An 18,193-nucleotide genomic window follows, 5' to 3' on the forward strand; every position below is an offset into this window, starting at 1 on the left:
AGATCAAAATTGGAAATTTTTTTCTTTTTCCCAACTTTAGTATTATCAAATACTCCAAAGGGTAATTCAACCCCACTTTGCAAGTCCATTATGAAGAATTGAAAATTTTGACATTAATTTTGAAAACTTATGACCACATCCTGCCAATAAATCTTCAAGTAACTCCTCACACAAACTAATACATAATAGCCTCCAAGCTTTTGCAATGAAAATTTGTTGGCAAAATGACAGCATAAACACGAGAAGTTAACTTTTAGAAAAACATCTTGACTCATAATATCTCAACCCCCCCCCCTCCCACCACCAATACTGCCTATAATAAATATACAAGTTTAAATATATCCTCGGCAGAAGTCTTAGCGCCTGCTATCATTTGTTACTGACTTCATGGATTTGGACACTTCTGAATTTTTACTCAATTCATTAATAAAAATTTTAATTTAATTATCAATAGGAAATTGACATAGTCTTGCCCTAGAAATCTTGGGTGCTTGATTAATTGTACCAGCTGAAAACCAAGTATACGTCCAATAGCTGTTGGAATCTTCTACCGTCGAGCTATTTCAAAAACTATTTGTACTCGCATTAAATCGGCTATAGCTTCAAATTTAACCCCTTACCAACTTGGGTCAGAGTGAAAGGAAACTGTGAAGCCGCAGTAGTAACCAGAATATATTGTAAAACATGAACATATATCATTGCTTTTTCAATTAATAGAAGTAATGTGATTGATGCCTTCTCAAAAACATTATCTGATACCCATCTCAGCTACGGCACCCTTTCCTTACTTAGGTAACGATTTCATTATTTAATCGGCTGGGGGCCTTTAGCAGGTAGAATTATTTAAGACCCCTTTTTTATTACACTTTTAAACATTTTATTTGTATAGTTGAATTACAATATTTTTAGCCATTTAAGCCTATTTCTAGCTACCTAAAAAATCGGCTAAACTAAGTTTTTAGCCGAAAATTATCACTTTGGCCTTGGGGGTTTTCTTAAAAAGATAGCAGCGTGCTTAAATTTGAAAGAAACTAATATAAATTAAAACGCCTTCGACATGCGCCTGAAGACATAGTCGAATTAGTCCACATTTAGCTATTGCCTAAGTTATAGTAACATCATATTTTGATCAACTCAATTTATTCTTAAATATCAAAAAATAAGAAATTTATCTATCCCCACATCCTACTAACTCCTCATTAGATAATTTACCCCTGCGAGATTTTACTATAATAAGAGCTCCGTTAGGAGATACAGAAGAAGTTTTCATATTTTCAAATAATTATCTACAATCATTATTCCTCAAACTACCCGTTTTAAATAAATTATTCATCTATCAAGTTTATTTTATCCTCAAAAATGCCATTTTAATTCCACAAATTCAATATTGTTTAAAAACATCAGATGATTTCGCATTTGAATCTCTTTTAAGTGAATACGAACAAAACATTATAAGAATAATGCAAGAGTTAATTAGATTCTAACTCATAGCTTTAGACAACTCTTACGCAAATCGGGAGGCTTAGGACTGAGATCTGTGATAATGATTACTCTTATTTCTTTCATATCTTCTACAAAATCAGTAAAACACATTATTTTCCAAATCATTTCGATTGATAATGATAGTTTGAAGGACGAAGTAAATTGCTGGAACATAAATGCCTTGCCAAATACACCTCAACCAGATACATCAAAGCAAAAAGACTGGGATCTAGGATAGGATTGTTATCTTGTTTTTTCGCTTACCTCAACTTGAGAGATGGTTATCAATACAAATCCCTCCTTAGAACGTTTAATTTCGACTCTTTTCGTCATGCAATCAGTTTGCGCTTGGGCATACCATTTTTAAACCAATACACTTGAAATAAATAATCAGCGCAGGCGTTTTGGGCGCCATACGATTCATTGCAAATTCATATCAAAAATTAATCTACACAACAAAATAAACACACTTATTGCTAAATTTCTCAATAAGACAAATCTCCCGTTCATTCTTTGAACCCATATTCTGCATAGATAAAAAAAACACCCTGCTGGTATAACTATAGTCACCTTTGTATCAGGAAAACCCTTGATCTGGAATTTTACTTGCATAGATCCCCTTAAAATGCCAAAAATAACCTACCTGATGAGTGATTACCACTTTGTCCACAATGTAGCTACATCATCCTGCTCCTTTAAGCAAGCCGCTTTGAATCTTTTAAAAACTGTTTCGAAATCTTTAAGGGAAAAAAACTTATATTTCTCCTTTTTATTAACTAAGAAAATCATTACTCACAATAATTCGGTCCAATTATTTAATGTTTAAAAATTCTTGGCCCGAATCATTCACTTAGCATTCTCCTTTTTAATTTTTTTATTCGTTTTTTTTAAATTTTTTAATATATTAGTATATTTTTTAAATATTTTTCTCTCTATTTTAATATAGATTTATATTTAAATTTTGAATATAATATATATTTTTTAAAAATAAATATTGATTATTAATAAAAATATTACACATCATATAAATATTAAAAATTATAAAAACTAACTATTTGTAAAAATATATAAATTTACTAAATAAAAAAAAATATATATATATAAGTATCGAAGGCTCAAAAGAGCTTAATTTAGTAATGAGTATGTTCCTAAAAAACAAGTATAATTATGTTTAAAGGTTTCAAGTTGAAGTTTTTGTCTGAGAAATATAGATTCGCGGTATTCGTTTGTTATTTTAAATATTTTCCGCTATAAAATTTTTTAAAAAAGGTATGTTGATTGGGAAAAATTGGCGTAAGTTGGACTATTGGCTGAAATATAAAATTATTGAATTTTGAATATTTATTAATTTTTTTATTTTCCCCGGTAGTTAGAGGGTTAGAATTAATTGAGGAAAGAAAGGAAGAGACGCTGGTTGCGTACCAAATAAGGAATTTGTCGTTGGACCAGGGGTGCAGGTTAAACCGTCGGGTCTGAGGCCATCCTGTAATGAAAGGTTAGAAGGTTCGAGGATGATTTTTGCCTTGCGTTATGAATGATTTTGTTGATTGCTTTATGACGGAGATGTCAACCTTGACTACTGGTGCAGTTAAGGCTGTGTCAGGCGTTAGGATGCACGGGTATACATTGGTGGCATGGTGTGGTTGTGTAAGTGAGCATCCAAGTCTATATCCTATATTAAATTTCAGTTGTTCAATGGTTAAGAGATTATCTAAGGTTTGCGAGCCATTCGTCCTCTACGTATTTATCGTTGGATAGTAATAATTGTACATCGTTTATCAGTTAGATTAAGGCTATTTTGTAGGTTCTTAATTAGGGGTTCAATAGTAAATTTGTTAGATTCGGTTGGGGTCTGGGATAAGTTGATTCCAACGTTAGATTGCTGCTGTTAAAAATCATCATTGGGCGTTATAAATGATGAGATCTCTAAATTGAGGATGCGATTTGAAATAAATAAAGATAAGTATAATAGTTCTAAAGGAATCATGTCGATACTACCTAATTTAGCAGGTAACTGGGCAAGGTGCCAATTAAAGAGCGATAATGAGAGGTTGAGGATTCTTTCTATAAATAGTTTATATATTTTCATCATTGAATGAGGGGCAAAAACGTATAATCAGTATACGGTTAAATTTTAATTTGCCCACTCCTAAAATATTTTCTAAAAATTGACTCTTTAGCAATGATAATAGTTAAAAACAGCATTGATTTCAATGGTAAAATATTTTTTTGGCTAACTTTTCCAAAAATGAAAAGAGTATTTAATACCTTATATGGGTGCACTGGGCGCTGTTTTTTTGAATAATATTTAATTTATAAAATTATCTCATACAACTAATATAGGACATTTTTGAAAATACTAAATATATTTATATGTATTCATATATACGTTTTATAAAAACATACCTAGATTTAACCTGCTAACCCTTAAAATATTTTACCTACCGGAGCCTATAAACACAAATGGCTCCTGCCCACCTCTCATATAGACACTGTAATACTGTAAAACATCTCATAAGCCCATATTAAAAGAAAATTTTTTATTATTATGTCCTATCCGCACTTGTATTATATTACCAATTTTTTAATAAATTTTTGTGTTATAATTTTTTTTAATATTAATTAGATTTTGCCATTTCAGCTATCTAGCTCTATGCTTTAACATTTTTCGAAAGAACATAATTTTCAATTAAGAAGTTTATAAGGATCAGACTAGTTAACAAGAATTCTCCACAATAACTTGGCTTTAATTTAAAAAAAATAGGTTAGTAAGTAAAATAAAGCGTTAGCGTGATTGGCCATAATCCCTTAAGTTAATGCCATGGGCCCCTCCGAAGATATAACAATATTGAGATATAATTTAATATTTTTAATATATTTTATATTAAAGGCAGACAGTGGCGGTCCATTAGCCTGTTTAGACGAAGGCGAAAAACGCTGGGATTTGGTAGGCATCGTATCATGGGGAATTGGATGTGGAAAGAAAGATAGACCAGGCGTATACACCAAAGTGATTAATTATGTCGATTGGGTCAGAAAAAATATTGCAAATTAGCAAAAACGATTTAGTCACAAAAGAATAATTTTTACAATAAATAAAAAAATCACATTTTATCATTTATATGTATAATCTTCAGCAGTATCAACATCAATAAGTTTCCTTTACTAAAACATAATTATTGAATATTTAGACATCGTTTCACCTTATATGAATAAGACCCTTATTTTGGTAGATTTTATTTATGTCTGGCTTTTACGAGGATGCCAACAAACCTTGTTACCCATAACAATTACGCTATCAAGGGCGGCTCTAAAACCCTTCCTCTTTAGGTATTTATTTTTAAAAAATTTAATCATTATCGAATTAACTACTCCATAACAGTAATAAAGTTTAAAATACAATAAAACAATAAGGAAGGTTGCAAGGCTATCAAAACACTCACTCGTTACATGCTCATAATTCTGTAATTTTTATTGTATCTTTTATTATATTAATTATTCAATGATTATATTATGCTATTTTATTTATTAATTTTAGTCATTTTATTTCCAATCTTATATGATTTTTCGAATATTAGTTAGTTAATATAAGAAGTAATTTATAGTTTTACTTTGATTCTAAGTAGATCTCCGACTAAACATGAGTTTATGAGGTGGTGTTACACTTGTTCCCAAAATATCTTAAATTATTTCCTATTGTTCCTATTTATGCTATTTGCCATCAGTTTCATAACACTTCCGAACCAGCTTATTTTGCAGTATTATATGTCCGATATTTCTATACCTAACTTGTTGATAAATCGAAAGGATGTTGCGATTTCTCAATTGTACTAAATTACATGTATTATACGGTTAGTATGATTTTGTGATATAACTGAAATATTTATTTACAAATGTTTGGGTCTTACTATGTTTCATCCTGCCAAATAAAAAATCTTTTTTCTCAAATGTATTTCTAATTGATGCATAGCCAAACTAAGATTATAAAAATATTGTAAAAAATCAATTATTAGTCATAGTTTCTTAGTAATTTATATTAAAAATTGAAGCACGGAATTTATTAAAAATTAATAATAGAATGTAAGAATTGATCCCAAACTCCGAACACGGTTAAAAATCTTTGACTTGTTTGGCTTACCATAACCTATGTTTGATAATCAGCTCACATACACAACCAACTTTCCTAACTATTTTCAAAATATGATTTAACTTGATCTCACTACAATCATTTGGGGAAATTCTTAAATTTGGATTGCACTTGCGTGTCATCATTTCCTTAGAGCATTAATTTGAATCTTTTCCCTCTGACCGTAAATAATATAATAAATCATTAAAAACAAAAATTTAATTTAGCTAATAGAAGGCTTGCAAAATATTTTTCTGGATTAAATATTGAGTTAGAACTGCCTCTAAAAATAAATTGAAGGGTTTAGCTCTTCTTGATATACATATGGAGTTGATACCAGGTACTAATGAAATCATTATAAAATTAACTGAATCCTAAAGATTAAATTTAACATTATAAATTTATAACATGCTTCTTAATTATATTTTTTCTCATTCATTTATATTTGAATTTGTGTATTAGAAATTTTCATATAGTCACTAATACAAATAAATTTCTGAAACATGCGATATTTTAAATAACTCTTAAAATAATTTTAAATTTTTTAAAATTATCCCCAGCCCCACCCCCACCAAATCCATGCGTATGGACCTAAGCAAAGCTGTTTACTTCCTTTTTAAAAGGAGCTAGCTTCTACTCTTGCTTCTATCATTTCAAAAGAAGAGCTCCCGCTACTTTTTTTAAAAAAAGGAGCTAGCTCTCGATCCAAATTAAAAAAAAATGCGCCGAGCTCCTTTGATATTAATTTTTATAATAAAAGCACATAAAACAAAATCATATTTTTTTGTCTATATTTTTTAAACCAAAGAAATTGATGCATCAAAAGTATTTATAATCATTTATTTGCTTTTAACAGCATTAAATTTTCTAAAAAATTGACAAATATATTTAATGTTTGTTAAAAATTGTCTATTATATTATCTTCCTGATAATCAATTTTATTAAATCCAAAAATATCTTCTAAATCTTTGGAGGGTATTTTGGTGTAATTATAAATATTTTTGTGTTAGTAAATTGTTTTCTTATAAAAATGATTTATTTTAAAATTCTTTTTGTGCCTGCTCATCCATGCCCAATTCAATTTGAATGCAGAATGGATAATAGCAGCAAGGATATTATCATTATGGATAGTGAAGGTCACGGTTCGGTTTTTGGGCTGGACCAGGCCAATAAACTTGGATCGGACCGGACCACGGTCTTTAAAAAAAATAAATCCACCGCGGTCCTAAATAAAAATCGGTCTAGAACCGGTCTTTTATTATTTTTATTTTAAAAATATTTTTGTTTACCTAATTTAATTTTTGTTTATTGGGACTATAAGTAAAATACTTCATTGACAAACTTATTGTTTTCATATTGCAAAATAAAAATCAACTAAAAATTCACAAAAACTAAAATAACTCCTTTAGAAAAATAACACAAATAAAATATACAAAAAAATTAAGTATAAATTATATAATTGAATAGAAAAGCAAACTTAAATATTAATAAAAGATAGTCCGGATCAGTGGCGTAGCTAGGAATTTTCCTTAGAGGGGGTCCATACATATAAAATCTGGGGGGAAGCTTCGGCCCTTTTGCCCGGCCTTCGGCCGGGTTTATCTTACAAATCATAACCATATCTTCAATAATATATAATAAATATATTTTTTAAATGCATCAATAATATGTTATTATAATTTAGTATATTCTCAATGACTTTATAATAATACTATCCAGAATAATTTCAATAGTAATATAATATCCTTCCACAAACATCAAAACTAGAAAAATATAATTCATGTAAAATCACTTTTAAGTCTTTTGAACGTATAATCTCAAAAAAAATTTTGCTCTGGGAGGGGTCCAAACCCGAAAACCACCCCCGTAGCTACGCCACTGGTCCGGATAGTAGAAAATAGAAAACCTATCCGGACTATGGTCTATAAAAAGATATATCTGGTCCAGTCCCGGTTTGAGACCGATAGGATCGGACCGTTGACCTTCAATAATCATAAATAGATCTGAAAAGAGTAGTAATTCACAATAAAATTATAGAGGGAGCTTATAATAGTAAATCCCGAGATTCCATGTGACAGCTTATTAATATCTTGCCACCTGATGCAATTATTGTAATGGATATTGCATCTATTTGTAAATCCCATTTTATCGATGCCAACAAAGATAAATGAATACCTACCGTCAAATTCACACCAGCTCAATCCCATAGAAATTTTTTTTGGGTGCATTCAAAAATAAATTTCGAGCAATTACTCCTCGACCTAATTCACGGGATGAAATTATTACCAATATTATTGAGCTCTTTCGTGGATTCATTCAATATGATTTTACAAAATTTTACAACATATGCAACAATATCTGGAGTTGGGTTATCGCGGACAGCCAATTAATTAGGTAATCCCTTTTAATGAATTTATATTAATAATTTTAATTTACTGTTTTATATTCTAAAAAAATATCATCTTCGAAGTCGAAGGATTGTATATTTTACCTATTGTTTTATCGAAATTATTATAAAATCAAATATATATCATATTTTCATCTAAATAAATTGATTTCTAAAGAAAAGAAATCCTAAAAAATATTTAAAATTTTAGGAATTAAATATTTATTAAATTTAAAAATTAATATTTTTTACGTAAAATATTTTTTATTAAAAAACAATTGATGTTTGTTTAAACATTATTTACCCCTAGAAATCTGCAAAGTGATTTTTAGGCGGTTCAAGCTCAAATTATATAAAAAAAATTTGTGCGAGCTCCTAACCTGAATTCAAATTTTTCAATCCGACCCGAAACCGACTAAGTTATTTTAAATTTGAGTGTGAATATTATGATATCCAAAAAACAATTAAAAAGTTATTGGAAACATATACCTTTTATTCAGTTTAGATAGTAAAAAAAGGTTAAATACAATCGATTTTAAAAATTATTGAGAATATATAAAATGTGTATGATATAGATATATCATTATCAATAGTATCTATCACATCGTGAATACTGTGATATATAAATAATGAGGAGTCGAGTGCCACTAATTAAACAAGACCTAATATCTTGAAAAGCCCTATCAACTGCTGAAAGGGTTCTTTAACTGCTAGCCGAGGAAGCAGGGATGACCACGAATTTAAGGGCTAAAACACATTAGGAAAGTCTTTTGTTAAGTTTCAATTTATGATTTGGTAAACTATTTTTAATATTGAAAATTTGAGGCTATTTAATATGGATATTAGATAAATATATTCTAATCACAAAAATATAACAAAATAGTTTGGTAAACGGTTATTAAAATGACATGTTATTCTGATTGACATTTTAATGATGTAATGTGTTAGATTAAAAAAATGACGCATAATTTTAATTGACATTATGAATTAAAATGATTATTCAGGATATTTATATTATTTATCAAGTCGGGTGGGACTTCGGACAACCCGTGCAGACCTCTATTTACCGTTTATTTCATTATATTCTTTATTAGAATAATAAATATGCTTTGTTTAAATTTTTTTTAAAAATTAATATATTACATATTTTTCAAATAATAATCAATTTCTAGAATGTTCTTTTGTTTTTTAAATAATATTTATTACATTTCCTCTAAACATAAGTTAAATTTTCTCAATAAGCTTCTTTGTTAATTTACGGTTTCTTGATGAACAACGTAATGTAGTATCCATAGCCATACCTTCTTGCTACAACTATTTCTGTAACTTCCAATGAACTTTTATGAGTCAGAATAATTGAACCATATTTTAGCTGATTTAGGTATTTTCTCTTTCGATTGTAAATCATGATTTTGACTTTATCTCTCATCATTTTCTATCTCATAATCTATCTTTGGTTCAGGTTTTCTTTCTATCACTTAGAACACATTTTGCTATATTTACAATATCAATATACCCGGGCAACCTACAATACCAAAAATTGATATATTACATTTTCACCAGAATACCCCCGATGAATTATTTCTTCACATCATTCGTTAATTTATTGGATATCACCAATCTCCTATTCCATTCTGTGATGATTTATCATGGTTGACAGATGACAACTACTAACAATTTCTTTATTTTCATGACAATCAAAACTTCGGCAACTTTGCTGAACATGCAGTGCAGGCCGTATGTTATCACATAAATTATCAGGATCTTAGAGTTTATCGCTTAATATTTTATTATAGAACTTTGGGATATAATTTTAATTTTTTCATTTTCAGCTTTTACCATATCAACTAAATGATATTTGGCCGACATAAAAGATATGTTGTGGTAGAAAATCATAACTTCTGATCTGTTAATCGGTATAATTCATAAGTTGAAAATCTTTATTCATTTTCAAAACTTCTATGCCCAAAAATTCTGCCTCTTTTAAAAATAATATTTCTTGTAGGATGGAAATATTATTTCAACTATTTCAATATCTTTTAAATTTGTTAATACAACGATATTGTTGGAATAGTATTAATTCCATGTTTTATCATAGATAATTATTACACATTTTTCATTGATTATCATTTTATTTTTAAATCATAATTTAAATTTTATTATCTGATATATTACATATTTATTTTCAAAGATCAATTACATTTTTTTTTTCTCTTTATATATCTTTTTTTTAACAATAATAAAAAAAATAACTCATACAAATTGATGTATAAAAAAATGTTAAAATAAAATTTTCACCGATTAAATTTAAATACGAAGTGAATAAAAAAATGTCACATTAAAATGATATATATAAAAAAATGTTAATATAAAATTTTGACCGAAAGGTATAATCATTATTATTTAACATTCCACCTTCCAAAGAAATTCGGCTTACGATTTCATGTTCATAGCATGGTTCGTATTCAATTGAAAATCACGATCTTTGTAATCAGAAGATCTATTGTAAGTATTATTGTCATTTTTGTACTGGTTGGGCCTCGACGAATATTTCGGAAAACTATTAATATTTTGAGGGTTGTGTGTCTGTGCTGACCACGACGAAGTTGATTCAGTTATCACCTCTATAGCAGTCATCCCGTCGATCAGGGCTTTGATGATGGTCACAATGAGAGTCGTGGCGATTGCCATGGCGTTGTACACGCTATTGTTGTATCGATCGTCGTAGTAGTTATCGTTGCGATTATCAAAACGGTTGCAATTATAGTGACAATTATCGTAGCTTTGATCAAAACGATTGTCGTGGAAGTTGCTGTGCTGTCCGTTGAATAATTTGTTGCGGTCGTTGTCGTAGCGTCCGTTGAATCGTTTGTCGCGGTCGTTGTCGTAGCGTATATCATAACGTTCATCAAATCGTTTGTGAAGTCAATAGTCGCAGTCTAAATCGTAACGCTCATCGAAATGCTGTGCGGGGCGATTGTCATTGATGAACTGGGGTTGCTTGATAAGAGATTTACCATGTGCGTGAGTGTCCTGAATGGGTTTTGTTGTTACGTAACTATTTTTGACTCTGCCCATGTGATTAACCTCTTGTACACCAGGTGATTCATTCAAATGTAACAATTTCATCTCGCCCTTGATGCCACTTGGGTCCGCGGTGTCTTCTAGACCTAGATTATAAATGTCTTCTATGGTCATAGAGCTCTTGACCGCTTTCCTGACATCTTTGGAATACGAAGATACTCTCACTTTCTCAATAATTCTCTGAATGCTATTAAATTTACATTTTATATTGAATCGTACTACGCGCGTGAAAGCCGAGAATGTCTCATCCTTGCCTTGAGTTGCAGCATAAAATAATGATAGTTTAGCGTCGGTCTTCGATGGATGTTGTAACTTGAATTTACCAAGCAGGGCGATTGTGTCCTGGAAGTCTACCTCAGTGCAAATTGCCCCAATATTATCGAATTCGTCATCAGGAAGACTTCGGAGAAATAAAGCGGCCTTTTCTCAGTTGGAGATCTTGCTGGTGTTGAAGAAATTCTGCAATTTCCCTATGTAGGCGCTGTCATCGCTACTAATGGGAAATCCAGCTTGACAAATTCAGTCATATATGTGGAATTGTTCAAAGCATCCATCGTAAGAGAATTATAATCGATAAAGGCATGAAATAGAATAAATGTACATTGCAAAATCAAGATCAAATTTTGAGATAGTACTTACGCAAAGTTAGGACCTAGATTGGCCTCCATGTTGGAATGGTGTTAATTCCATGTTTTATCAAAGATAACTAGTAGATAGCCCGTCAAAAATGACGGAGAATAAGAATTTTATTCGTTTTTTTAAGATGTTAACTTTTATTTAAAAATCATATCCAATTTATATAATTTTTAAACCCCCCCCTCCCCATTTATGTCAAGTCCAAGCAATGAGATTGAGTCCAACCCATTAGGACTAAGAGTGGAAACTATTATTTGAGTCAAAATATATTTAAATGAGCTTGTACCCAATACCAAAATTCTTTGTAAATATAATACTGGTTACATAAGACTAACATTTAACATTAAAAAATTTCAAGCCAGGTCCAAGCTCATAATATTTGGAAAAAATTTCCAAGCGTTCAAGACCTTATAATTTATAAAAAAATTCTCAAGCCTAGCTCAACCCATAATAATTTTGAAAATTTTTTCCTAGCCCGGCCCATAATAATTTGTATAAGATATTCCCAAGTCAGGTGCAAGCAAATATAAATCTTGAGGAATATTTTTCAAGCCCAGTCCATCCCATATTAAGTTTTAAAACTTTTTCCCAAACCCGGAGATAGTTAAATTTCTAAATATTTTATGAATGACATTATTTTTTGATAAGCCCAGCTTTCGCCTAAAGTGTGTAGCCTAGGTAGGGAAATAAGAGAAAATTAAAGGGAAAGAAAATAGGGAAATTAAAAGGAAAAGGAAGGTAAAGGTAAAGATAAAGAAAATTAAAAAGTGAAGATAGGAAAGGGAAATGATGAGAAAGGGGAAGGTAATAAAAGAAATTAAAAGGGAAAGAAAGGAAAAGAGAATTTTAGTATTTTTTAAATTTAGATATATCCCATATTAAAGACTGTTGTTAAAATAATGAATGTATGATATCTTTAGTAAGGATACATATGTTGTCATAGCATAATCAGTATACATTTTGTATGTTACTGAAAACTATTCTTTAAGTTAAAATATATATCTTTATAAAAATATTAACATAAGACTAACATTTAACACTAAAAAATCCCAATCTAGGTTCAAGCCTACAATATCTGGAAAAAATATCCAAGCATCCAAGACTAACCTTTAACATTAAAAAATCCCAATATAGGTTCAAGCCTACAATATCTGGATAAAATATCCAAGCATCCAAGATCTTAATATTTAAAAAGATTTTCTCAAGCCCACCTTCCCTAATAATTTTGAAACCAAGCCCAGAGATATTAAATTTATAACATAAGACTAACATTTAACATTAAAAAATCCCAATATAGGTTCAAGCCTACAATATCTGGAAAAAATATTCAAGCATCCAAGACTAACCTTTAACATTAAAAAATCCCAATATAGGTTCAAGCCTACAATATATGGATAAAATATCCAAGCATCCAAGATCTTAATATTTAAAAAGAATTTCTCTAACCCACCTTCCCTAATAATTTTGAAACCAAGCCCAGAGATATTAAATTTATAATTAATGAAGAGGAAATATCTAATTTACCAATTATTCTACAGGTAAAATATATTACTTTATAAAAATAATAACATAAGAATTAAAAAATCCCAATATAATTTTGAGAAATATTATACTTGATAAATAAGAGAATGTTCTATAAAAATATTTTCTATAAAAAAAATAAAATAAAATCAATAAAAAATAAAAATAAAATAAAAATAAAAATAAGTACGTACCAAAAAATCCCAATATAATTTTGATAAATATTATACTTGATAAATAAGAGAATGTTCTATAAAAATCAGAGACCTGCAGGCCCGGCCCTAAGCCCGGCCCGGCCCAGGCAGGGCAAGGCCGTATTTTAAATTTTTTAAACATATCCGGGCCGGGCCTAAAAAATTTTTTTTAAAATATATCCGGGCCGGGCCTTAATATTTTTTATAAAAATTTTTACATTATGAGTTAATGGTTATAAGATTATATTATATTATAGTTATGATTAATATAATATTGGGTGATAGTTAACACTACCTAACAACCCACAGATCGATCTAATTATTAATTTCCTGCAATTTATTCAAAGTATTAATATATTTTTTTATAATTCATATCTAAATTTTTACAACATATTTTACCAAAACAATCAAATAAAGGAATATCTTAAATAAGCCCCAATATTCAAGTATTATTAATATATTTTTTTATAATTCATATCTAAATTATTAGAATATATTTTACCAAAACAATCAAATAAAGGAATATCACTTCTTAAAGTTTGTAATACCTTTCATAACGAAAAGGAGAAATAAAATTGATTTTACTTAATATAAAGCAATTTTTAATTGAAAAATTTGTTTTACACAAGTATCATTTTATTTCTCTTTTTCTCTGTCCCAAATTCAAGCAATTACGTATGTAGTCAGGGACAGATCGCAAAATGACGGAAAACTATATAAAAGATTATATTAAATTACAAGAGGCTCAGGAAGTAAATGAAATACCATGGACCAGTCAAATTACGACTGTTGTTAAACAAACTGAATCGTTTTATGACAAATGGGGCGATGTAATTCTGGTAATATGTCAATACCCGATGATGAATATTATAATTACATAAATAATAGATAAAACATTTAAGGTGGATAATTTGTTAGAGTGGTGGGCGGCTCATCAAATCGAATTTCCAATTTTAGCAAAATTGGCAATTCCTGCTTTAAGTGCAAGCTGTGAGCGGAATTTTTCCACTACTGGGAGAATTCTTGAAGAAAGAAGAAGTAATCTTCAACCTGAAAAGGTAGATATGCTTCTCTTTCTTCATGATAATTTGTGAATTTTTAATATCTTTCTTGAGTATAGGGTTTCGTCAATCATGCTGGTTTTTTACTTTGCAAACTGTCAAATATTTATTGCATTTATTATATTTACCTTGAGTCATGAAAGTTTTTAATCCAACATTTTTCATTATTTTTTTTTACAATATTATATAATACAATTATCTTCTTTTGTTAAAAATTTATATTATAAAATAAATTATAATAATATTGTGCAATTAGATTATATTTTCAAAATACTATTTATTATACATGCATTTTTTTAAATAGCGATTTATTTTTATTTTATAAATTAAATAGTAAATTAAATACAATATATTATATTCTCAAAATATTTTCCATTTTTATAAAATAAATATTAGTTTTATTTTTTTTAAATGTAATATAAAATATAGTATATGACAAATATTATTACCATTTTTATGAATATTAGTTTTATTTTTATAAATGCAATATAAAATATAATATATGCTCAAAATATCCATTTTTATAAATAACAGTTTTATAATTTTTATAAATTCAATATAATATTCTCAAAATATTAGCTTTTACATGTATTTTTTAAATAATAAGCCATAATACTCGCTGAAAAATATGGTAAAATACCTTATAGGTGAATTTTTGTATATACCAGGTCGAATATAATTTTAAAAAATTCCGAGCCGGGCCTTAAGTTTTTTTTTAAAAAATATCCGGGCCGGGCCTTAAATTTTTAAATCCGGGCCGGGCTTAAAAAATTTAAAACCTGGCCGGGCCGGGCCGGGCCGTGCAAATGGTACCTCTGCAGGTCTCTGATAAAAATATTTTCTATAAAAAAAATAAAATAAAATCAATAAAAAAATAAAAATAAGTATGTACCGATGACATGATGTAGCGATGACATGACGTAGCGATGACATGACGTCACGATGACGTAGTGAGGACATCGGAAAATTATAATATAGATTATTACACATTTTTCATTGATTATCATTTTATTTTAAATCATAATTTAAATTTTATTATCTGATATATTACATATTTATTTTCTAAAATCAATTACATTTTGTTTTATCTCTTTGTATATCTTTTTTTTTAAACAATAATAAAAAAAATGACTCATACAAATTGATAATGCTAATATAAAATTTTCACCGATTCTTTTAAATACAAAGTGAATAAAAAAATGTCACATTAAAATGATATATATATAAAAAAAATGTTAATATAAAATTTTGACCGAAAGGTATACTATTATTTAATAGATATCCTACATGGTTTATAAGTATATAATTAAATATAAAAATATAAATAATATAAAACTCGGTTGAATTTTAATTAAAAATTTCATAAATTTAAATAAATATGTAATTTTAATATTATTCAACCGTATTAATTACAATTATATTTGAAACAATAAATAAAATTAAAGGAATGGAAAAGCGCTCCTGCGTTCCATTCCTTAAATGAACCTCCCGCTGAGTTTTGAAAAATAACGGCGCTCACTCAGCTTCTACATAAGCGGGGGTGTAGGAAGAAAAGCTTGCTTCCAATTTTTTTGAGGGTCGTAGGGGGTAGAATTAATTAATTGGGGGGGATATCTATTAAATTTTTAGATGAAATAGGGCAACATGTATTTCTGTAAATATTAATACTTTTATTATAGATCTACTATAATAAAATGGTATTGCTAAACATAGACCAAATCTATATTGTATACATTCATATACATTATTTTTGTAATAAAACTTTATGCATTTTAAATGTTAAAAGGGTTATACATTCTCAGGAAACTCATATTCATGCCAAACAATATACTCCCATTTATTATAAATTGAGGGGGTTTTTAATTGAATATATGTTCTAAAAAATCATTTTTAAATTCACAATATTTTGTACAGCATTAATAATTTAAGTTATTCTTTTTAAAATTTATGAAGGGAGTAACAATTAAAAAGGAATCATTAATAATGTGGATATATATAGTCCCGGAGGCAAATATTTTAAGAGGATAGTTAGAGGTTTTTGAGGGAGGTTTGCTACCAGTACAATTCCTGTCATATTGAGGATTGCGGTGAGACAGGGGTTTTTGAATGTAGGGGCTCTCCTCGGGGGGGGGGCTCTCTTTGACTACTCTGATAATATAGATATTCGTATATCCAACATTTTTCATAGCAATTTATTTTTGATATGAGCCTTAGGCGCAGGATTTTTTTAAGGGGGGGAGGGGGGTAGGGGAATTAAATAATTACTGGAGGCTTCGCCCCCAGACTCCATTTTGGGAGGGCCTTCGGCCTGCTTTTGCTCAGCCTTCGGCCTGGTTACCTTAGTCTATATATAGTCATAAGATATTTTTACAAGATAGGAGATTAATTTTAAAAAAAATTAAGCCAGGAACAAATATAAAACATATTTTTATTAGTTTATATAAAATATAATAAATTACTTGTATAATACATTAACTGCATGATTATTTTTCTAAATTAATTTTGGATCCAGTATTTTCTTTTCTTGGCCTGTATATACTTATGTATTTTTGGTGTGGGTGTTATGCTTTTTCCATGCTATAGGATGTGATGGCTATAGCTCAATAAGTCTTAATTTTCTTGTGGTCTTAGTTTTTGGGTAGTTACTTAGGTAGGATTTTTGATTTCATCCCACTGCAGTAGTTCCGCTCTCCCATATTTCTATTAAATGAGGGCAAATAGGTAGCGATATTGTTATAGATGCTATTTATTTTTTGGTTTTTCTGCTGTGATATTATCTGGCCCTGGAGCTTTTGCTTTTTCTTAGTGTTTTTTCATTAGTCTTTGTTCGCTTGTTACATCATTTATGGAGAAACCAGTCGACAGGGGGGTGGCGAGGTTTGTAAATATGTTTTGCTGGTAGAGTTTTCCGTGAATGATAGACTATCATATAACAATCAAGCCAAAATGCCTTTTGTTAATCCTGGACAACAATTACTTTTCAATTTCCTAAAACTTACGGAGCTGGCTCCTATTTCTGCGTCATAGTTTCCTTTCTCTCATATCTTTATCATTATCAAAGACCTTTTTCGCTATATAATCTATCTATCACTCCATAGAGTTTTTTGTTTCTCTGGAAAAAGGAAAAATAACCGTTTGTTGTGTGGTGTTCGTTTGCTGGATAGTCATAAACCGATTACTGACTAGTTTTTGCCTATTCACTGGATTTTTCACCTTTTAAACAATTTGTGGTAAACCCATTTTAGCTTTTCCTTATTTTCATGAATAAATTCTAATCTCAATTGATATGAACACATTCTCAATTATTTGTTAGTAACTATCAAGGCTTACATTAGATGTTAAACTTAAAATTGGCCACCACCCACCCTTAAAGTAATTAAATTATTTAGGCAGTTCATGGGTATAGGCTTTTGTTTTTGCCCATCTCTTTTGTTGATTAGTCTATAGACGTTTAAGCGACAGTTCTCGGACTGTTGCGCGTACAAGTACGTGCGGCTTGCCCACAAACGTGTGAAGGGCTCCTCATTTTTTTTCCTCCCCTAAATTAACTATCCAGTTTGATGGATTTTTTGAGGAAAACCTAGCGTAGCTCTGTTGTATCCACAACCAGAGGGCGAAAACGCTTTTATCACGTATCACGTATCTGTCAACTGTCATGTCCCGTTACATGAAATACTCTGTAATGTTAGTTGTCAGGTTTTAA

At 29.3% G+C, this 18,193-nt stretch overlaps 1 protein-coding gene across 6 annotated transcripts in view; it reads left to right on the forward strand.

Moving 5' to 3' along the window:
• Positions 1 to 15,527, forward strand: part of LOC135923629 (uncharacterized) — a 41,190-nt gene extending 25,663 nt beyond the window's left edge. Inside the window, exons 9-10 of one of the 6 annotated variants that reach the window (XM_065458478.1) lie at positions 4,373 to 4,492; positions 15,376 to 15,527. In XM_065458478.1, coding sequence (XP_065314550.1) covers positions 4,373 to 4,492; positions 15,376 to 15,393 — 138 coding nt within the window. In that variant the 3' untranslated portion in view covers positions 15,394 to 15,527. Of the gene's footprint in view, positions 1 to 4,372; positions 5,275 to 15,375 lie in introns of those variants that run through there. The other 5 variants (XM_065458481.1, XM_065458480.1, XM_065458479.1 and 2 more) reach the window with 5 other exon arrangements.
• Positions 15,528 to 18,193: the final 2,666 nt, after the last annotated feature.

This window comes from Gordionus sp. m RMFG-2023, chromosome 2, assembly GCF_954871325.1.
Source record: "Gordionus sp. m RMFG-2023 chromosome 2, tfGorSpeb1-WG-v2, whole genome shotgun sequence".
NCBI classification, from domain to species: Eukaryota; Metazoa; Nematomorpha; class Gordioida; order Chordodea; family Parachordodidae; genus Gordionus; species Gordionus sp. m RMFG-2023.